The sequence below is a fragment of the Nothoprocta perdicaria genome, unplaced genomic scaffold, assembly GCF_003342845.1.
Source record: "Nothoprocta perdicaria isolate Ctin4 unplaced genomic scaffold, notPer1 scaffold_16, whole genome shotgun sequence".
Lineage (NCBI taxonomy): Eukaryota > Metazoa > Chordata > Aves > Tinamiformes > Tinamidae > Nothoprocta > Nothoprocta perdicaria.
Genome location: NW_020454760.1, coordinates 4,954,996 through 4,977,958, shown reverse-complemented (window position 1 = coordinate 4,977,958; position 22,963 = coordinate 4,954,996). Strand labels below are relative to the sequence as shown.

The 22,963-nt window shown below is 35.1% G+C and overlaps 1 protein-coding gene across 1 annotated transcript in view; it reads left to right on the top strand.

Annotated features, from left to right (window-relative positions):
* The window catches only part of SMCHD1 (structural maintenance of chromosomes flexible hinge domain containing 1), a 62,520-nt gene extending 40,977 nt beyond the window's left edge, over positions 1 to 21,543 (top strand). The window contains exons 33-48 of the mRNA XM_026035504.1: positions 4,373 to 4,488; positions 4,948 to 5,018; positions 6,177 to 6,264; positions 6,833 to 6,964; positions 7,303 to 7,452; positions 11,028 to 11,154; positions 11,271 to 11,390; positions 12,805 to 12,890; positions 13,874 to 13,996; positions 14,269 to 14,459; positions 14,972 to 15,081; positions 16,403 to 16,473; positions 16,999 to 17,170; positions 19,305 to 19,463; positions 20,220 to 20,337; positions 21,249 to 21,543. Coding sequence (XP_025891289.1) covers positions 4,373 to 4,488; positions 4,948 to 5,018; positions 6,177 to 6,264; positions 6,833 to 6,964; positions 7,303 to 7,452; positions 11,028 to 11,154; positions 11,271 to 11,390; positions 12,805 to 12,890; positions 13,874 to 13,996; positions 14,269 to 14,459; positions 14,972 to 15,081; positions 16,403 to 16,473; positions 16,999 to 17,170; positions 19,305 to 19,463; positions 20,220 to 20,337; positions 21,249 to 21,354 — 1,940 coding nt within the window. The 3' untranslated portion in view covers positions 21,355 to 21,543. The remainder of the gene's footprint in view (positions 1 to 4,372; positions 4,489 to 4,947; positions 5,019 to 6,176; positions 6,265 to 6,832; positions 6,965 to 7,302; positions 7,453 to 11,027; positions 11,155 to 11,270; positions 11,391 to 12,804; positions 12,891 to 13,873; positions 13,997 to 14,268; positions 14,460 to 14,971; positions 15,082 to 16,402; positions 16,474 to 16,998; positions 17,171 to 19,304; positions 19,464 to 20,219; positions 20,338 to 21,248) is intronic.
* Positions 21,544 to 22,963: the final 1,420 nt, after the last annotated feature.

The window sequence follows — 22,963 nt, the reverse complement described above, 5'->3', positions numbered from 1 at the left end:
CAGTTTAGAAGAATTACTAGCTATTCTGATCACCTTTCAAGAGCATCAGAATCACTTGGAAGTTTAAGTAAATAATATCTGAAGTGATAGAAAGGAAGTCAAAGATGGTCCAGAACGTTATATTGTCCTACTGTATTCACTCCTGGGAAGTATCTTTGATGTTAAACCACAGTTACTGAATCATGACACAAAAAATTTCTCATGTTTTTTATCCCATCGAGGGAAGTAGTGATCAACAGTAGTAGCAGAAAAATGGATGAAGAAGAGTAAGTTTTGTCCAGTGAAAAAAGATCTTTTTCTAGAACTGAAACAAAATCAAGAGATCTCATTTAAGAAAACCTAGGCAAAAATAAGAGAGCTTGATTAAAAAGATCAAAGAGCACTGAAATACGATATAGGTTTTATAGCTCAAGAATGCTAAAACTAATGTGAATAGAAAGATGTTTTAGCTTGCTGAGAAGAGGGATTTTTTTGAGTCAATTGAAGAGACAGAAGTTTGAAATACAAGAGTCCACCAAAAACTTCAAAATGATATAACCATTTTCAAAACTTGAAAGCGTCTTTAGCACCTAGAGATACTATGTAAAAATCTAAATATCCTAACAAAGAAAGCATGGAGAAATATTGATTTCCTTCCCCTGCCTCTTCTTGAAGCTGAACACTGACATTTTTTGCTTTCTAGGGCAGGTCATGATGAGCAACATGAAGAGGGTTCTATCCTAGGGAGCTGACCCAATACTTCTTTCATTTTGTACTTTCAGCTTCATTTGATTGTTATAAGGGTTCAAGAAGCAAAATATCTTTCATTTTCTTCCACCATAATGCAAATGATTTAGAGATAACAGTTTTAGATTTGCAGCAAGGATAAACTGGAGCACTGTCCTTAATTTTTGCTTGAATCTATCTTTCTCCAGAATTTCAAGAGATAAGAAATTATCGAGGCATCCTAAAAGAAACTTACTGTATTCTAGAATCAAGGGAAATATTCTATTCTGCTTAGCTAGTAAAAAACACTTTAGTAACAATTTATTGAAGTTGCAAAAACAAAAACATCATGTGAGACTTGGAAAGCCTGCTGTAGGCTTTAGAGCCAAGAGGTGATCAAGGAATAAAGGGAGCTTCAAAGTTTGCAATGGGCAAAAAGACAAAATATTTTGTCTGTGCTCCATGCTGAGGAGCACAAAGTTTCCAAAGTGATACCTTTCCCCACTCTGTGACAAGTAAAAGTGTCGTATTCAATATATTCGAATTTTCAGTAGAGGGATTTTAGAACTACTTAATGAAAAATACATAAAATTAAAGATACATAAATAAATGTTATATATATTTAATTCAATAAATTAATTTAGGCATGAAATTGCTAAGCTATTAACTCTGATATACTAATACACTAATGCATGTTAATCACATTTATTTTGGCCTTTATGTGTAGGAATAAATTCAGATGACAAATCTGATGGATTTTTAAAAAGTGTTTTAGGAAAGGTCGGGAAAACTTTCAAACATTAGACATGTTTTCAGTCCTGGGCAGTTGTTGTAAAGTACGAAAAAAAAACAAGTAGGCATACGCATGCATAAATATAAGAATGAAGACTAAGTAAAAACTTAACATATTTGTGCAGGAAAGTGATGCCTTGTAAATCTGTTGGAAGGAGTTGGCAGCTGTGTGAATGTGAGAGATCCTGCTGATACTGCACAAAAGATTTTTTACAAAAGGCTCTAGAAATAAGCTGGTCTGGAGTACTTTGCTTTCGTGAACCACTATCATCATCTTAGACAGAAATAAAAAGCTGTAAAAAGTCAAAAGATGTCACAAATATGTGTGACAGTTAAGATGGAAAGAGTATTGAAGATTTAAGAATCTAGATCGATGCAGTCTGTATTGGTGAAAACAAAATAAATCCTCAAAAAGAGTTTATTACAGAAAGTGGTGGCAAATATGAGGATATACAGAAAAATTTTTGTTTCTAGGAAGAATAGACAGTGAAGGATTGGAAGAGACAGTGAAGGATATAAAAGAAGTATGAATATAATTTTGTCAGAGGCATCGAAAAAGGGAAAGATAATTATATATTATCTGTAAGTACAGAGTAAAGAAAAACACAACTTTTCCACTTTTTTATATTTTTTTTAATATTGCAATTTTAGCTTCAGTCATAAATAAAATTTATTTGGAAGTTCAGTTTCTAGGGCCAAAATGAAGGTGTTTATTTTTATAGCAGAATATCAGATGCCATTTATAGTCTTACACAGTCGTTGGTTTTTCTTTTTAATAATTTCTAATATTATTATTAATGCTTATAACAATACTTCTTAAACAGTCGCCTTTTTTCACTAATTATTTATTCTAGAACAACAGAAAATGCTTATAAAGAAAAACGTAAATGCTTTATATGTATCAATCAAATTGGCCTCAAAGTCCTATATGATGTATGAGAATATTTTCCTCCTCTTAAAAATGGAGATATTAAGTAGAGATTCAGTGGAGCATGGGCTACATGGAATTAATTCTCTAGCAGGCATAAAAGTAAACTACAGATTTACAATGCTTGAAAACCTCAAGATTCTGTTTAATTTTTTGAATTCAAACAAACTCTTGGTGTATTGCTATAAAACACTAATGTGTTCTTATTCTAACCTTTAAGCCTTAATTTGTATGTAGTAATTTCCTTCGTATAGACAACGTTATTGTAGATACTTATATTGATTGAGATATAATAAAAGTTAGTTTTTTGTGTGTATGCATTTGGGGGATTTGTGTTTGTTTTTACTTTTCACTGCAGAGGTTTCTTTGCCTTGAAGTGTTCTGTAACCAACTGACATTCAGCATGGAATAAAATAGCAGAGTGATAGAGTTTAACTGTCCCTTATGTACCTCCCCAGATGGCCGTGATTTCTTCTGCTGATGCTCATAACTTTTTCTTGCTTCTATCTTATTTATTTATTTATTTATAAATAAATATGTGTGTGTGTGTATCCATATATCCGTATGTGTCTAGGCCTTCCAAGAAACCCAAGGTTTCCACTGTTACAAGTTACAGAAAGAGAAGACTAATTTGGTTGCTCTCAAGACACAATAAAAAAAATTAAAAAAGAAAATTTGAAAGAGGCCTCCATTTCATGGAGAACATAGTTACATGGAACTCCGTTTCATGGAGTGACATTTTCAACTATCATTGAGGAGAAGCTTTTAGATAAAGATTTAAGACTAGCAGAGACATAACTATTAATATTTATATCATGTTTTTGAAAAATATTTTTTGTAATATAAATCATCTTAAGTTTTGAGAGGGAGAGAGTTGACTTCTTCAGCAACTAAAATAATATATATTTAGTAATACATTTCACTGAATTTGTTATTAGATCCTTTATTAACAGATTTAATTAACATCCTAATTACTGAATTTACTGGTGAATTTGGAATATAACACTCTTAAAGGGTAGGCACCGCAATATGGACAGATACCTGATCCATGCCTGACTATTTGAGACACATCAAAGCATATTTAATCCTTCCTTAAAGTGTAAAATTCGGTTTGAATTCAAGAACGTAGCTTCAATTGCATGTTTGAAATCTGTATTACCATAGTGTCAAATTACTTGATGCCCAGTTTGGGGGTATTTTTTTTCCTAGTTTGGATTCCACTTCCTTTAGGCCACTAAACTTTTCTCTTACTCTAGGAATAATTTTTTTCTTTTTTTCTGTTTGGGATTTTAAACATCTAGTATTTTGTCTGCAGAGTCAGACAATAGCAAATGGTAATGGCTGAGTGAAACATGGATCCCAGGATGCCCTTCCTACTGGGTTAAGTATGAGATACTCATCTGTTAACGGTAGCTGCTGTCAGATTTGTAGCTTATGTCCCTATTTTGAGTGGCCAGTAGCAGGGGACTCTGGTAGTCACATTGGTACCGTCTCTTTCTAACTCCTGTGCCTCTTTATCCAGTAGTCCAGTGACTTAAGGACTTGAATAGGAAGGAGATCTGGATTTCCTGTCCTTGGAGCAAGGAAACAACCACTTATTTGACTAGTGATTATTCTTTCCTGAGAGTAAGCAGCAGCCGTTCTGATACAGGTGCTGATTTGGGAAAGCGAGATTGGAGTTTAGAGTTTTGTATAATTCATTGGATAAAGCTTTTTTGAGTGATTATTTTTTATTTATTTTGTTTTGTTTTCCTAAGTGAGAATTGTTACCTATCTAGTTACGGGGATGGGCAAAGAAGACTTTCCATGTCTGGTTTTGATTCTTTTTTGTTGTCTGTATTATTTTTGAAATGTGGACATTATGGGTTTTTTTTCTCCTAATCAGAGGGTGAGACAGAAATTCATGAAATCCTGATAACATTTTTTTATTATTATTTTATTCTGCAGATTTTATGGTTAGTGTTCTTTCTGAAGACAGCAACATTATTAAAAATATTAATCCCGCACGGATCACTATGAAAATGTGGGAAGGGCTGGGCTGCGGAACTAGAATGGCAATTGATGTAAGTCATCAAAACGTGTTTTCAAAATGTATATCGAAACAAAGGTGTAGGACTTTGATTTGGATCAATGCTCTAGAGTGCAAATACTGACTTATTGCATACCATTATATTTAATAAAATTTTCCCTCTTTTACGAGTAAGTTGTCAGACTATTCAAATGTCAATGTATTGCTACGTAATGCAATGTATTACTACAGTAATGACAACAGTGTAACTATTCTACAGGAGCTAATTAATCATAGAGATGCTCTTCAAAGTTGCCACCCTGATTTTTGTAAGGAAAGCAATCCAAGAATTAATAATAAAACTAGCATCTAAAGTAAAGGTGGTCTCATTGAATTCCTTAATTCTATCAATCAGTAAGAATTCCTTAATTCTATCAATCAGTAAGAATTTTTAGCACACTACAAATAAGGCACTTGAACTTTCAAGTATGTTTCATTATTTTTTTTGTATCAGTCTTTTCAGGTTACCACGTTTAGCTGTAGTAAAGTGAAGGATGACAAGGAAGACGGCTTCTTTTACTTCAGGTATAGCAGCATGTGTTTTTACTGATACAATTTACTGATACAATTACTGGTACAATTTATTTTACAAATTAAGTCTGAATTAGGGACAAGAGTTTTAGTATTTGATAATAACAGTCTGTTCAAGAATTAGCAATTCAATACTATGATATATTTAGGAATTAGCATGTCTTGTAATAACAAGACATACCAGGATTATATCCTTCCGAGTTACATTTGACATTTAATATGAGAACAAAGGAGAAAGAAGTCTTAATATATTAAAATGATTAAAAGCATGTAGAACTCTAAGGTTGTATTCTGTACAAGTTAAGCATTCCAGAGAAGCTTTTATTTTACTTTTCCAAATAAAATAAGAGGAAAGAGTTTACTAGAATTACTTATACAGCCATGCATTGAAAGCAAGAATCTCATTAACCAACCAGTTCAAGAATGACATCTTGCCAGAGCAATGACTAAATCTTAGTTATACAGTCTTCATCTCTTCACAGGTTTCTTAAGTAAATACTGCAGAAAATTGAATCTCTGTGTGGCCTTCTGGCACATGAAATCATATTTCTTTGAGAAGAAGTGCAGACTTCTATCTTCCCTTCCTGTTTTGATGTTAGGGATTCTTTGCCAGTGATCTGCACTGCAGAATATTGTGAAATCATCAAGAACTCTTCTTTTTCTTTTTTCTCTGTTAATAGACTCAGCTTTTGCCAAAGGTCCAAGTTACCCAAAGTTACCCAGCTTCGTACACTCACTAAGAGAAGGGATCTTACTAGTCAGATTTTATGTAAAACTCAGGTGAAAAAAGTGAATTTTTTGTTGGTGGTTTAGATAAACATCGCAGTGTTCTATTCCAGTAGCTTTATGAGAAATAATTTGATAGAAAGTGAAAAAACTGACAGATTTCTGAATAATGAGGCTGTGATAAATTTCTTGTCCGCTAGAAGGGATTATAACCCGTTGGAGGAGTTTTCCTTATTTGTGTTGCCAAAAACTTTATTCTGGAAGAGTTTTTGAGATTTTTTTGTGGAACTCTTGCAAAAGTTTATTATGAAGGAGTAATTAACAGGACTAGTCAGAATTTGTATTGCTTGCATGTATACTTTTATATGGACTCACTTTTTTTTTTTTTTTTTTTTTTTTTTTTTTTTTTTTTTTGGATACCTTTAGGGATAAAGTGATTCCAGAGAGAGTGGGGAATTACAATATCCAGTTTACTTTTGCTATGGATAAGACAAATATGCTCAACAGTGACCAGGTTGGAATCTCTGTTTAATTACATATAGCCAAGAACACATAGTAGAGGATCATCTAGGAGAAGGATTATGATACTTTGTAGTTTTGGAATATTGATATTTTCATTTGCAAGTTTTGCAAAAAATTACACTTTTATGTTAATAGCGACGGATTTCAAACAATTGGTTACCAGAATGTTTTTGCTAGCTTTTTTTTTAACTAAAAATTATAAAACTAATATAAAACTAATATGTAACCTAATAGAATTGCTTCATGGTAATGCTTATTTATTTCAAGACAATCAATAACAGGCTGCCCAGGGAGGCTATGGAGTCTCCTTCTCTGGAGATCTTCCAAACGCGCCTGGATACTGCCCTGTGTCCTGTGGTCTGGGTATCCCTGCTGGAGCAGGGAGGTTGGACTGTATGATCTCTAGAGGTCCCTTCCAACCTTAAGGATTCTATGATTCTGTAATAGATTTCACGTGCATTTTTTACTGTATTTTTTGAGCAACCTATGTGTTCAGGTGACTTGCAGTGAATTATATAAGTCTTTTAAATTTTTCTTTATTCTTCTTTCTCCTCTTCTAGATTGTAGTGGAAGTTGTACCTAATGAGCCAGTACGCTTGTCACCTGATTCTTTACCAGCCACTCCAGCAGTTTCCAACGTTCGAGCTGTTACTAGTCGTACGCTGGTCAAGGATTTACACCTCCATGTAGTGGTGAGCATTCTTCTATGCAAAGTCATAACTGGGGAACTCTGCAAGCTTGCTGAAAATGCGATTAATTTTGTCATAAGATGTTGATGCTATTATATATGTTGAAATGTAATCAAATATTGCCAGGATACAATTTCTTACAGAATCTCACATAATAAAAAATTAGGTCCTTCAAACTTCAAATATACACTAACAGAAAAAAAACAGAATCTGAGAAAATATGGGGGAATTTTAGAAAAGAAGCATCTTGTAATGCTTAGTGTAATAGTGTATATATATAAGCTCACTTTTATTGTTCCTATTCATGATCGGAACTGACTTCTTTAACGTTTCACTTATAGGATGAATACAACAACCGTACTGGAATTGATTTAGTTGGCAGAATAATAGCAAAAATTAAGAGCCCCAATGATGAGGATACAGAGATCCCACAGTTTCAGGGTAAAGTCAGTACAGTCGAGTTTCCATTTGACAGAGGATCAGCTGAAATTGTAAGTACTTTCAGAAAATACTGTTAATTCCATGAGCAATCAATCTAATGATTCCCTACAATTTCAAAGCTTATCTTACATCTTGTTGTGTTTTGCGGTGGGCTGACTTATATTATAGCCTTCTCCTAAATTTTTTCTTCTTTATTTGATTGCTGACTTTCATAAAATATGAAGGAAGGTAATTCTTTAAACTAATTATCTTTGCCAATAGAGAGAAGTTGACCAGTAGATTGAAAAAGTTCATTAGAGGCTAAGACATGTGGAGTGATTCAGGTTAAGTCTTTTCCTCATTAGACCTTCATCTGTAAAGAACACTTCACTCAATTATTAAAAATCTTTAAATCTTTAGTATTGGTGGCATTTTACTTTTTTACTTACAATACTTTTCTGACTTAAGATCTTTAGTCTAACCTCTTCATATGTATGCAATTAAATTTCATCTCATTTTCTTTGCATTTAGTCAAGCCTAATTAGGCTTGTAAGTGTCGTAAGTACTTTGCAAACAGACATCCTATTCTGATTTGAAGAATTAAAGAGAAAGTTCCAGTGTCACTTGATGCTGATATTTTGTTTCAGCGATGAAGTTCCCGTTCAAATCTCTGGGTTTTGCATCTGCATATTTTTTTGTTGGTTAAACAGTTCGCATGTGCCTGATGTTTTCTCCCTGTGAAAGTACTGTATATTGCAGTGAAGTCATCTCAGTCACTTTTTCTTTGTCATACTAATATAGATTGATTTACTAAAATCTCTGAATTCTGTTTGAGAGTGGTAGCATCATCAATTGTGGTATCACCTCAGCTGCCCTATGAAAATCCTGGTCTCTTCTACAGTATGACTTTAAATAACCCCATTACTTTGGCACAGCAAAGGTGTGGCTGACGTCTTTGTTATTTGGGCTGGAATGCTAGACAGTAGCTAAAATTACATTACATGCCTTATTTGCCATTGAAATTGTCTCCTAATTATCTACATCTACCTGTTGGCATCACGAAAAATGACAGATACAAACTGTACTGTAAAAGATAAAGAAGTTAAAGCATGCGCATACCCAAAACCAGAAATTGTTCCCAGTCCACAAAAAAAAAAAAAAAAAAAAAAAAAAAAAAATGTACTGAAGAAACAATCCTACCTTTTAAAGAAACTTTCTCAGCCAGCTTTCATAAATTGTTCATTGGAAACAATCTCCCAGCAGACCAGCCTCAGTGTGTGCCAGATGGAAGCAGAAACATATAAAAAGTCCCAATACCTCTTGTAGAACACCACAATTAAAAAAAAAAAAAAAAAAAAAAGACGGTAGAATTACTAAATTCACAGACCCTATACATGAACGTGTCGTAGTGTATTCCGTTCGGTACATCAGCTGCTTTCATGGAACTATATAAACGAAACTTAATGACATAGCATAATTAATTCTCTTGATAATGGTCCAAGACAGAACCATGCAATTAACAGTGAGCAAACACTCCTCACAGGACACTTTCACACACTCTCCAGTCTGCACTGACACTTAAGGCAAGTTTCTATGTTTCTGTATATTTCTATACAGAAAATAAGTCAGAAAAATAAAACCTTGGAATGAATAGATATATAGAACAAAATAAAGAAGCTAACTGATTTTATGGTGTACTTTAGGTTCCTCTTGTTCCCTAACATTGTTTCAGGAATTAAAATAATTTGTTTCAGCCTCCCACTCCCCACCCCAAGGCTCTTTTATTTCTCTTACTTAAGCTTCCAGTGCCCTAACATTTGCTGAGATCTGCTTAGCATGTAGTTAGCAATTCAAAGCTGTTTCTTTTCTCTTGTATGTATCTTTGATGTTTTCTACTTTGGTTTCAGAGATGGAGAAGAGTTTTATGAACACACACCTTTTTTGGGGCAGGTGGGGTAGAAATAGAAAGCAGAAGTGAAGGCAAGGGTTGGGCTATAACCACTGACGTAGTAAGACAGTGCTTTTCTGCACAAATCTTGTGTCTAATCCATAGTAGCAACTTGAGCAGATGTTTGTAAGCTCATGTTGTGGGGAAAAGCTCTGCTTGTGAGTGGCCTCTGACAGCTCAGATAATGGAGTAATTTCTCAGACTCCTCATAGATGCAGAAATAGCCTTTTATTTTTTTTATTTTCCATATATTAGCAACTTCCTATTTAGCCACTGTGATGTAAAATGCAGTCTTCCGTGCTTCAATCACTAATCTAACAACCATATATTATGCGTTTTTTTTAATCTTCCAAGCTGCCAGTCTGCCAATCCTTCATTTTACATATGTATTCCTGTTTGTTCGGGATTTTTTTAGTTTCTGCTGTTTATTTCTGTGATCTGATGAGATACTATCGCTTTTGTCTGCGCTGCCCCCACCCCTCCTGTGGGACTAATTCAGTTTCATTTGATGCCATGTCTCTTCTCCTCTTCTAGCCATTCTCAGTTATCTGCCTTACAGTGAGTGCTCTGTCCAGGTGTGTGCAGGAGGCAACTTAGGAAGAAAGAGCTTGTCGGTTAGGAGGAAATATACTTTTTATATAGCAATGAATAGGAGTAGGGGAGGCGGTTATTTTTCAAGTACCTTGAAATAGTCTAAAAGTAGAATCGTGTGCAATTAGCTTCAATATCTTGAAGCTGATACTGAGATGTGTACTATCTGTACATTGAGGTTGAGGAGTCCTAAATTTATTAACTGAAGGAAATAAGGAAAATGTATATATCTTAATTAGTTTGAAATTTCAAAGAAAAAGATACTTCCCCTGCAGACTTTTCCTATTTAAATATGTAATTTCAATATTTTTAAAAGCCGTGAAGACCGTCTTTGAAGGTTATATGTCTGTCTCTTTTAGGCTGCAACCACCTCTTGATTTGGCCACTTGAGTAGCAATTTCTACATGTTAAAGGTGGAAACAGTATGAGTTTTATTATAAGCATTACTCATTTTATGCATGATACCTTTCCCAAAGTAACAGCACATTTAGATACTATTATACTAATTTTATATCTGCCTATCATTCTTTATGATTTTATAGTATTTCCTGTTTTTTTTTTTTTAAAGCAAGGAGAAAGGTTTGGTTTGCCAAGAAATGGGATTTATTATCAGTCTTTTGAGATATATTGTTCCTTCTTTTGGGACCTTCTGTCTACTACCATGGTAACAGCAGTAACTTTAACTCTGCACTGGGACTAGTTTGTTTTTCCTTCTATATGTTTATGCATCTGGTGTTTTATTTCTTTTTAATGTTCTGTTTGCATTTGTTCACATGCTGTGTGAAATACATCCAAGGAAATTTTGTTTACAGGACAGTGCAGATAATATTCCTTCTGAGCATATATCTCTTAAATAAAATATCTTACTCTTTAAACAGGTAAAAGGGCAATCTTTATTCTTAAATGTTAAGCTACTTGTTGCTAAATCTTCATATTATAAATATAATTAATTAATATTATACTAAAACTTAATAGCTTATAACTGTATCATACCTTATAGATACTGTGTATTAGCCAATTGTATAATGCTTAGTATTTGAAATATGCTTATTTTGCTCTTTGTGTTACCTCAGATGTGAATATAAACATATGCCTTTGTTTTACCAGAATCTAGTCCTGGCCGAAAACAGTCCTGGAAGAGATAGTTCTGAATATATTCTTGTATTTGAGCCAGATCTGCCAACCTTGGAAAAATCTTTGGAACCATACCATCTGTCATTTATGTTTTACAATGGTACGTTTCAATTACTCTAAAATATTGTCATTTCTTCTAATAGATTTTTGCTGAGATTATATCTAAATATGTTACTGTGCTTTTTTTTCTAAAGTATATATATATTTTTTATGTAGATTTCAAGAAACAGCAACAGATGGCAACACTTACGAGGGAGAGAGACCAATTGTCTCAGTCCATAGGAGTTTATAGAAATTGGTTTGATACTACTAACCAGCTTGTAACTGAAATGAAATGTAAGTTCAGTCAAATATATAAATTTACTTCCTCTGAATGAAACGTTTTTCTTTTCCTTTTTATGATTCTGAGAATGTAGAAAATCAGCGTTGAAATAATCATGAAATAATTTGAGAGGAATGGAAGGAGTAAAACATCTTAGTTAGCAGGGAAGCATCGAGGTATTGGATGGGTCTAACCATGAGAAGTCTTGACTCAAGTATAAGGTCTAATGTCAGAACTGTCAAAGAAGTTAAACACTTAAAGTTACTAGTCTTTTTTTCCCGGAGTTGCCTCACAAATCGTTCCTTAAAATGCTTTTGTGAATGCTCAGACATCTGGAAATTAAACAGTTGTTGCCTAAAGATGATTTTAGGGAATGCACTATAGATTATCTTCTTCTGAAAATTTCAGTTAGCCTACATTTTCATAGTATAACTATTCCCCCCTCCAATATTTGACCCTACCTTGTTATAGGAATCTGCCAATAGCTACCAATAATAGGTATTGTATAGGAAGTTGTTGTTTAGGTGTATTTTCTTTAGCAAATGTAATCCCTTACAAAGTTTATGAAATGATAGGGCAGTCTGAGGGCAGCTCTTTGTGGAAATGGAAGACAGGAAAAAGGAAATGTTATTTTTTACCTTATTATTTTGTTTGAATCATCCTCCCTGTTGATCAGAATGTTTATTTAGTTTGGTGTATTTTTAATTCTTGTTTTAAGTAGTCATGCAAAGGTAAATAAGCTCTGTTGGAATTAGAATATACTTGGTTTCCTGTAGTTTTAGTACAGGCTAGATTTCTGTTGCTTGCTTACTGCATGCTGCTGTTATGGATGTAAATTCCTGAAATCTAATATGAAAAACAAAGAATTTTGCCTCACATTTTTTCATTTTTGCATGTCTCTAGAGAGTAACTTAGAGCACTTGTTACTTTAAAATGTATCCAAATATGGATTTTTTTTTAAATAGAGCAGGAAGCAACTCAGCTAAGCTTAATATGTTTGTTTTCAAAACTGCTTCATTCAGATAAGAGAAGGTAGCCAGAAAATGATGTCTAAAATAAGGGACAAAAGAAATAGTGTCAGCTTCCACTATTCCTTTTCCTCTTGCTTTTTGCTCTGTTGGAGAACCATTTGGAAGGATAACTGAAGGATGGAAATTGAAAAAGCCCTTACACGCTCAAGTTGAGCTAAGGACTAGCCTTTGTCTCCCGAAGCTGAAATCTGATGGCAGATTGATGAAACTTCCTGTGATCTGGCCAAAGTCTTTGTGGACAAATCCTGAGGACAAATGCTGGAGTTGAGAACCTTCAGTACTTTAGATACCTTCAACTGTGGATGTGATCTTTCAAAAAAAAAAAAAAAAAAAACCCAAGAAATGCTCCACTACTTTCTCACATTTCCTTACTCTCTCTTGATTTTATTGGTTTCAGGTCAGGCTAAGGAAGCTGAAACAAGAGAAACTCACCTGAAGAATGAACTGAGAAAGCATCAAATTGATTTACCACAGACTAACGTAGTAAGGCTTGTTTCTTGCTAGATATCTTAACATTTTACATCTTCACAGATTTCTGGGGTTTCGTATGTTACTGACTAACAGTCATACAAACACAAGCACATTTTACAAAGCTTTCAAAGTTTAGATCCCTGAGTAAAATTCATGAATCAGTGCCAAACTTAAACTTTTTTACTTTTCTACTAGTCTAACTCTCTCAAAGAAATTGCTAGGAGAAGAAGAAAGTTCTCTTGTATACTCACATTGTATTTTTGCTTTTCTGCTAAGGTTACTGGTGGTGTGCTGGTATTGCTAGTCTTAAGAACTGTCTGTTAGAGCCCCATTAGCATATGCTGGGTATATTCTGACACGCTTTCTGGCACAAGCAGGCCAAAGGAGAACACCTGTCTTTACAGACAAGTGTGTTTTTTAGATAATTGCCATGCCTAAAAATAATGTTGAAAGATTCAATGCAATGTATACCCGTTAGTAATTTTCCATAAAGATCTAGTTTTATTTTAAAGAAACTTTTTAAAGAGCATTTTCAGACTACTTTTTTTTCCTAATAATTATTTAAATTATCTCTTATTTTTAGGTCAAATAAACACAAGTTTTATAATAATTGAAAATCAGTAAAATTAACTTTTTCAATGACGTGCAACTGTTCAAAAACTTTTCAACCTTGAGCATAGCTCCCTTCTCCCAGAACGTTTTTTAATTTGTGGTTGCCTCTTCCTGCTGATTCAAACTGTCTTCAGTTTGTCCCTTATCAAGTTCTGGTACTTCATTTTGAAAGAGCCTGACGAAAAGAAATGTGGGGTCTCTGATATTTTTAAACAAATAGTAATAGTAAAGTTCATAGCCACCAGTGTAGTGTCTCCTTTTGCTGTTCTCTGAGCTATATAGTAAGAGTCTATTTTAGAGGATTGAATATGTTAGAAACTTGATTAACAAGTTGATTTCCTCTTGTTTTATATATTCTTGCTAACTTTCCATTTTAATCCCAGCTTCAATATGTGGATTCTCTCATAAAACAGAAGATGATGGATCAAGAAGGAGTCATGAAGCAGCCAAGACGAACTTGCACCCTCCCAAATTATCCAAAAGGCAACCAGGATATTTTAGGCAAAGTAAGTTGTCTCCCAGAGAGCCTTTCAAATCAGTTTTACTGGCTCTAGGAAGTGGTAGTGATGAAAAACAAGCTAACAGAATATCTGGATAATAAAGAGCAGTTTCGAAAAACAAAGAGAGCCTTCTAGTCCCATCAGATGTGCACTCCTTCCAAAGGGGCCATCAGTGGGGGAATTAAATGTCTGACTGCATTGCACAGAGATTGTGATTAGTATGAAGAAGAGCTATGGTCTTGACTCCTCTTTTGACTGTTCTAACTTCTGTGGCGCAGATTGCACATTTAGCACAAATTGAGGATAACGAAGCAGCGAAAGTTATCTCTTGGCATTTGGCCAGTGACATGGACTGTGTAGTCACGCTGACTACTGAAGCAGCTCGTTCCATTTTTGATGAAACTCAAGGTCGACAGCAGGTGTTACCCCTTGATTCCATTTACAAGAAGACACTTCCTGATTGGAACAGGTAGGGAGAAAACAGTGGAATTTCTGCATTTTTAGTACATACTTCTTTGGCTTTGTTGGTCCAATTTGTTTTTTTACAGATTTAAGTATAGCATTTCTGGCCTTGCAGTAGTAGCAATGGTAGTGTCACTTGGAACGTAGTAACAGAAAGTAATAATAATAGATTTGTTTGCCTGGGAAATAAAGGAAAATATAAAAATCCTGTCTGACTGATAATGTTGTAGAGACAAGACTTTTAGAAAAGTTTAGATGTGCAATTTTTTTCAAAGTGCATAATGAAACTTGCCCACAGATTTGGTAATATCAAATTGGTTCTTATGTTACCTAAATATCCTTAGTATACTTAGTATCCTTATAATTGTCATTTAATTTAATTTTGGTGTCACCTAGCTCCTAATGTGGTAGTGTTGGGACATAATAAATTCAGTTTTTTGATTATTGGATAGATTGTCAGAAGAAATATCGAAGTGAGGAGAAATATTTTTTTTCCTTTCCTTCATTGTCTTTAACCAGGCCTTTGCCACACTTAAGAAATGGAAGAATCTGCTTCAGACCTGTTGGAAATCCTGTATTTGCCAGAGATCTGCTAACATTTCCAGATAATGCAGAGCATTGTCAAACAGGTAATTTCCATTAAAAATATGTTAGTAACATTTTTCTTAAACAAAAACACCACAAATGATGATATTTTCACTATCCATTAAGACATTTGCAAATAGCAATCTACCTTCATCATAATATCTCTTGGTAAAAAGAGGAAGAGGTTAGTGTTAAAAAATTGCGGACAACCATAATGAATATCTCAGTAATAACTACCATCATTGCCTGTTGCATTATTTTTCTCTACTATATTGTAGAGGTTTTGTTCTTTCTTGTATTACTGTATCATTGTTTTATGTTCCCAAGCTTGGGTTAGCAGAAGCTGACAACCATATGTTAGTTTCTTATTTTCTTGTTGGAGAAGTTACTGAGCTTATTATGTCTTTCCAGTCCTGCTCCAACTCCATGTGCAATGTATTGCTATATATACAGATCAAACTGTGCATTGCTGAATGTTATGCTTAAATATTTACAGTAATACTAAGTTTTTAACTTAGTAACTTATGTACCTTTCAGTTTAGGCAAATTTCATCCTTCTGCTCTTTTTAACAACACGTCAATGCCCACACCCTTCTTCTTAAATTTTATAGAGCCAAATTATTATAAGCAGAGCTGAAACCTGTGATTACTTCAATAAATGTTTCATCTCACTTCACAGCTTCTCAATATTGAAATGTTGCTCTCTAGTTTTAATAAAAAAAAGTTTATTTATTCTTGTTGGTTTTCACAAAGTCAGATACTCTGTCAGAGACTTCAGCTACAATTTCTTGTTTGTGTCTCTTGCTACCAGATAAACTTGCTTTTTGGAGGTAATTTAAAAGCTGCCTCGCTTGACATGTCACGGCTACATGGAAGCTACATCACGTTATGCTTTTTATGTAACTTTTTTTTTTATTGATAGAACAAGGAACTTAAGAAAAAAACAATAATTGTATCATCAACCTCTGATTGTTTTATTCTTTGATAATCCACTGAATAAACCAAAAACACTATTCAGGGAGAAGCAGAAAAGTTGTCATACATACAGCTTCCTGAACTCAAGATTTTACTATGTGGATCTTATATTTAAGATGCTGAGATAATGCATTTGTAGTAGAAAATACAGTCAGTTAAGTCATCCAGCAATTAAACATAATGAATTTCTTTTTTTATAAATTCTGCGGTGAAAACGGAAGTTTGTATATTCATTTTAATCTCAATAAAATTCTTTGAAAAAAATAGCAAACATACTATATATCCCTCACATCTAGAAAGCTGCAGTAGTGAAGCCTCAGAATTGATTTTTTAAAACTCAAGTTATTTTGTTGTGGAGAAGTTTCACACTTTGAAAAACTATATTTTCAGTGTTCGGGATGCTTTTGGGTGACACTATCATTATAGATAACTTGGATGCTGCCAATCATTACAGAAAAGAGGTATGTACTGTAGTTTTGATTACTGTTTATTGTTGTTATTTGTTATTTAGAAAATACATCAGAGCTGCATATTTAAAATGTTATAAACTTAGAATGATGGATTGCTAGCTGTAATGCTGTGTGATGTACATGTTTTTATCTTCTCTAGACAACCTGCTCCAGAGTGCTTACTGTTCTTAAGTCTCAATGCATTTGACAGTGAATGAAATCTTTATTATTGGCACTGACAATATTAGCTTTGTTTAGCAAATTCCAGTATATGAATGTTGCAATGAAGCATAGTATCATGCTTTTAAAGACCACATAGTTGTAGTTTTGCTGTTAGTATGAATGCAAGTTCTCAAGTTTCATAATTATCTGTAATGTTAAAATGTAACATATATATTCTGTTACTTCCAAGCAAAGTCAAGAAATAAAATATATCCCCCGTGAAGAACCAGCCGCATTGAAGCTGAAAGATGCAAAGTTTCACAGCATTGTTCTTGACAACTTGGAGTTGCTAATTTAGTATCACTTTTTATATAGGTTGTAAAAATCACCCATTGCCCTACACTGCTGACTAGGGAAGGAGACAGGATTCGCAGTAATGGAAAATTTGGAGGCCTTCAGAATAAAGCTCCTCCAATGGACAAACTCAGAGGAATGGTCTTTGGAGCACCCATGCCGAAACTCTACTCCACTCTCTCCGGACAGATAGGTAGGTTAATGAAGACTTGAAAATACAGAATTTCCAAAATTTTATTCATTGCATGTATTTGCTATTTTTTATGTAATAGATAGTACATAGTACATATATATTCTGTGTATATGTAAAGTTATTTTTTAAAAGCGAGATTTGTACAATGTCCTATTTGTGAATTTCTCTTTTCTTAAAAGGTTAAGTTGTCAAATTTCCTGAAAGAAAAAATATTTTTACAAAAATCAGATATTCTCTCTTTCTCTTAATCTTATTAATGAGAGCTTATTAATGAAGTATTATTACTCAATTATTAAGTATTATTACTTTCTTATTAATTAAGTATTGGTAGTCATTCAAACAGCAGACCTAAGGAGGCTGATTTAGATGAGTTAGAGTATCCATCTGTGCAGCTGAGTTCTGTGAAGCAGTGGTAGAAAAAATCCTATTCTTATGAGTCATTCACAACATCTTTTACAGCATTTCCCCAAACAGAAGATATATTGTTTTTGCTACAGAATCACTTATGTTTCACTGTATGCTTAGAGACTTCCTTTTAGAATACAGGTCATAAATAAAATTAAAAGATGGCAGTTTCTGACATATAATAGCTGACTGAATTGTAAAGTGTTGAAACTCTTATTCACAAGTTAGGTTGTTCTTAGTACTTTTTGAAAGCATGTAGCTTTTCTATGTCAGTATTCCTAGATGTATGTGACACATAGTGTATGTGTGTACCTGTGTGTATCGGAGTAGCCTTTTCATAGGAGGAAACTATTTATCATTGGCCTGTTGATAGAGAAAAGTTGACTATGAAGGTCTTTTCCAGGGCTTTCAGTAAAAATGTATTACATATGAGAATAATATAGTAAGCATTTCAGCTACAAATGGAAATAATCTGTTTTTAGGACATTGTATATTTGTCTATCAAGATGGTTTCAATTATAGGACTCAATTGTTACTGAATGTGGTTTAAATTTTTACACTTAGTACAGAAACAATCGTGATAGAAGAAAAGGACATGGTTTGGTTCCACTTCGATAGTCTCTCCACATTCAAAGGGAAATACAGTGAAGAGCCATGTGAAGGACAGCAGCTTGTTACACAAAACTTATATTGAAGTGAATTGCAGGCTTAACATCAGTTGTGAGTTAACATTAGTTAACAATACTAGTTGTGCTGTCCTTGTATGTTTATAACTAAAAGGAAAACAGTTACTGAGGCAGGGATTCCACTTACAAGGAGCTTGGAAGACTGTGAGGCATGTGCAGTGTCCTAGCCAATCTGCAGGAGCTGTATCTGAGGAGGCTTTCACCACGTGCAAATGTCAGCTGTCAGGAGTGCTCAGTTAAAGCTCTGTGCACGCATCTGAGTGATGCACCACAGAGTAAAGGGAATGAGCCCGCATGAAGATGCTTCAAGCCTTTCTTGATTGCTTTGCACGTTTGTTGTGGATGGAGGCATGTTGTTCTTCTCTTACGCCAGTAAGAGTAACATTTGTCAGCAAAATAAACCCTTGTTCACATGAGTCTACTGATGCAGTCTTGATTAAATATTCACAAATGTGAGAAAAAGAAACTCAGTAAATGTTCTTCTCAAGGTGGATTAGAATTTAAGTCAGTAATAGAAGTTTCAACTTGAGATGCTAAAACAAACAAAAAGACTACAAACACACTTAATGGCGTGAAAGGTATGGAATTCAGTCTGAAGTTCTTAAAAGAATCACAGAATCCTTAAGGTTGGAAGGGACCTGTAGAGATCATGTAGTCCAACCCTGTTGCACACGTAGCGTCACGTAGAGCACGTAGCACAGGATTGTGTCCAGGTCTTATGTAAAGAAAAATTAAGAATTGCTTGTTTGTCACAATCATTTTCAGAGTGTAGTAGTATTGTAGTATTTTGCTCTGATCTAGATAGTTACTCAGAAAAAAAATAATCACAATATTGGACTTGCACGTGACTTATTAGTCTCTGTCTCCATGACTTTAGGCGCAGCCACTGGCCTACTGTAGGTCTGGGTAGGGTTTTTTAATAGCACTCCTGGCATATATGTGGGGTTTTTTGAAGCTTGTATTTCTTTGAATTGTATTTTCTTCCTTCTAACTCATAATGCCACTTATTTATTCTGTGTTTTATTAATTAATTCTTCAATTAGATCTTCTTCAGCAATACCGGACAGCAGTGGTGAAACTTGATAATGCGAATAAGGATCTTGAATCACAGCTGCGGTCACTTAACACTCCAGAAATGCAAAAGAAAAAACAGGAACTTGCTGAACAAGAGAAAAACCTCAAGCTGATAGAACAAAAACTGGGTATGTTATTATGTTAGATTTGTTCACACCCTTCAGTGAATAAAGGAGATGAACTTTTAACTACATCCAGATGTACTCCACACTTGCAAACTGACAAATTCAAACTATGAAGGAAATCCAAGTTTACTTAACAGCTTAGAGATTTTTGATTTCAAAGAGGAAAAACTGTGTATATTGCTATGCTGTGTGCTGCCCAGATCAACACTGCCCATTAATGTGTTCAGATAACACAAAATGTGGGTAGTTAGTGTCTTGTGAACATGAGGTTATGATCTCACTAATAAGAGATTATGTAACTGCAGTAGTCCAGCTTGCCTAGCGATAGAGAACATTGAAAATTGTTTTGAAATGACTACCTAATAAAGAGCTGAATTGCTTTTGCTAAGGAAACCCAATCAAAACAATTCACTACAAAAAGAAACACCCCAACTTCTGCAAGGACAGCATTTCCAAAAATTAGAAATGGATGGATGGATGAAATGTGGTTGATATCAAATAATGTAAGACACTTCAAAATAAATTTGAAAGAAAAATGAGTATTTGCTCTGTGATAGCTGTAAATTTAACAGAAAGATTTTACATATCAGCCTTGGATTTGGTTTCAGATATAAAGTGACTCTGAAATTTATGGCAAATCTTAGGTATTACTTCAAAGATTTCATATTACTGTTTCAGGACCCATTTATAACCAACAGTCTCTGAGTTTTTTTGGTTTGTTTGTTTTTTAATTTGGTTTTATTTGCAATGTTTTCCTAGGTATGACCCCGTCAGATAAGGTCACTGAAACATTTCTTCAGCCTGTAATGCTAGAAATGTGTGACACTCCTATCCCTCCAAAAAGAATGCGAAGAGACACATTAAAAAAATTATATGGGTAAGTCTGTGTTGCTTGGTGTCATTACTTCCAAATATCCTGAATTCAGAGTGAAAATGAGGTGGTTTCTTTTTGTGCTGGAGTTTTTTAAAAATATTTGTATACAGTAACCAAAGATGAATAGAGTTCACAGAAGACAGACTTTGAATTTCAACTTCTTTTCAAGCTTCTGTTGTTGCATTAGCAACAAAACTGCTTGCTTGCTAATGACTGATTGACATCTGCATTCCTTCACATGCCCCCTTTTTTCCTATGTTATTTCCAATTATTTTAAAGCCTAGAAACATTTGAGATGGCTTTGCAAGATTTGCAAACTTCTTTAAATTTCCATGTCAGAGGTGAACAGAGAAAGAATCATTCATATGTAGCTATTTATTACTATGAGGCTATGAGGAGAGCTGCGTGCAAACTATTTAACACAAGTATCTCTTAACCTGTTTACATACTTCTGCATGCCTCTGTGGTTTGATGAACATTTTATAACATAAGATTGAAGACGTAACTTACATCTTCAAAATGACATGGTACTGACTTCTCCATTTCTTGTATCTCTCCTCATGACTGCATCATTGGCTTCATTGAATTGTGGTCATATGTTTCAGATTAGTTAAAATCTTTAATTGTATTTTGTAATTTTCAGTGTGAGTTTCCACTATGTCTTTTTATTATTTACATATGTTACTTTCCTTTTTTTTCCCATATGTAGAACTTCAGCAGATACATGTTAGAAGAATCTAAGTTATACGTTATCCTGATGCTAATCCTAATTGTAACAAAACAATTACAAGTATAAGAAGCCATGCACAAACTTGGGGACTACAATATTTATACTAGCTGGTACTCCATATTTCATCTGTGTTACAGCTTTAAAGGATATGGATTGTAAATTACTGCATTGTTTTTCTGTTTAGAGCAGAAGAATGGATCTCTTCTCCTGGTAAAAAGCAGCAGCAGCAGCAGCCACTGCAGATACCCACTTCAGAACTTAATGGAACTCCACGAAAGAGAAAGGCATAGATTGATGAGACTTGCTGGAAGTAGCTTTGTATTGAAAATGTGAATAAGCTCAGTTAAGGGAAATATTCATGTTGTATTACCCATTGTTATGAAGATTTTTATACTGATAGAAGATATAAATGTATTTCAGTTGGTAGTGACAAAAATTTAAGTATTTAACATTGATAGGCTAATTTTTGTATAGTTAATTTTCATTTCTAAAAGCTTTCAGAGTTTTTATGTTCTGTGTGAAAAAAAAGTTTAAAATATATGCTTTTTTATTTATAAAAAATCATTCTTTTCAATAAAAATGATGCAATACAAGCGCTGTAATGTAATGCATTGTAATATATGTCTAGTGAAGTGAGATTTTCATTTGAAAAGCATCACACATTGTTCTGAGAAAGATAATATTGCTCTTTTTTGAGGTATGTCAAGATATTGTCACGTCAAGTAACAGGGGAGGTTTGGAGCAGTGATATGTGTGTGAAGGCTCAGGTGAAAGCGATATAAGTAGGCAAGAGGAAGACCTTCCGCTGGTTGAGAAGGATTGGGTTAGGGATCACTTAGGCAAACTGGCCACTCAAAAATCTATGGGCCCAGATGGGATGCACCCAAGAGTGCCGAGGGAATTGGCCGAGGTTATTGCTCAGCCTCTCTCCATCATCTTTGAGAGGTCCTGGAGAGCAGGGGAGGTGCCCGAGGACTGGAAGAGAGACAACGTCACTCCAGTCTTCAAAAAGGGCAAGAGGGAGGAGCTGGGCAATTACAGGCCGGTCAGCCTCACCTCTGTCCCTGGAAAGCTGATGGAGCGGTTCATCCTAGAGAGAATCTCCAGGCATATGGAGGAGAAGAAGCTGCTGAGGAGCAGTCAGCATGGATTCACCAAGGGGAAGTCATGTCTGATGAACCTCATAGCCTTCTATGATGGGATGACAGGCTGGCTGGACGAGGGGAGAGCCGTGGATGTTGTCTACCTTGACTTCAGCAAGGCTTTTGACACCGTCTCCCATAATATCCTCATACGGAAGCTCCGGGAGAGTGGACTAGATGAGTGCACGGTGCGGTGGATCGAGGGCTGGCTGGATGGCAGAGCTCAGAGGGTGGTCATAAATGGGGCCGAGTCCAGCTGGAGGCCTGTGGCCAGTGGTGTCCCCCAGGGGTCAGTGCTGGGCCCAGTGCTGTTCAACTTGTTTATCAATGACCTGGATGAGGGCACGGAGTGCACCCTGAGCAAGTTTGCGGATGACACCAAGCTGGGTGGAGTGGCCGACACTCCGGAGGGCTGTGCTGCCATCCAGAGGGACCTGGACAGGCTGGAGAGTTGGGCAGAGAGGAACCTCATGAGGTTCAATAAGGACAAATGCAGGGTTGTGCACCTGGGGAGGAATAACCCCAGGCACCAGCACAGATTAGGGGTTGACCTGCTGGAAAGCACCTCCACGGAGAGGGACCTGGGAGTCCTGATTGACACCAAGTTAACCATGAGTCAGCAGTGTGCCCTCGTGGCCAAGAAGGCCAATGGGATCCTGGCCTGCATCAGGAGGAGTGTTGCCAGCAGGTCAAGGGAGCTGATTCTGCCCCTCTACTCAGCTCTGGTGAGGCCACACTTGGAGAACTGGGTGCAGTT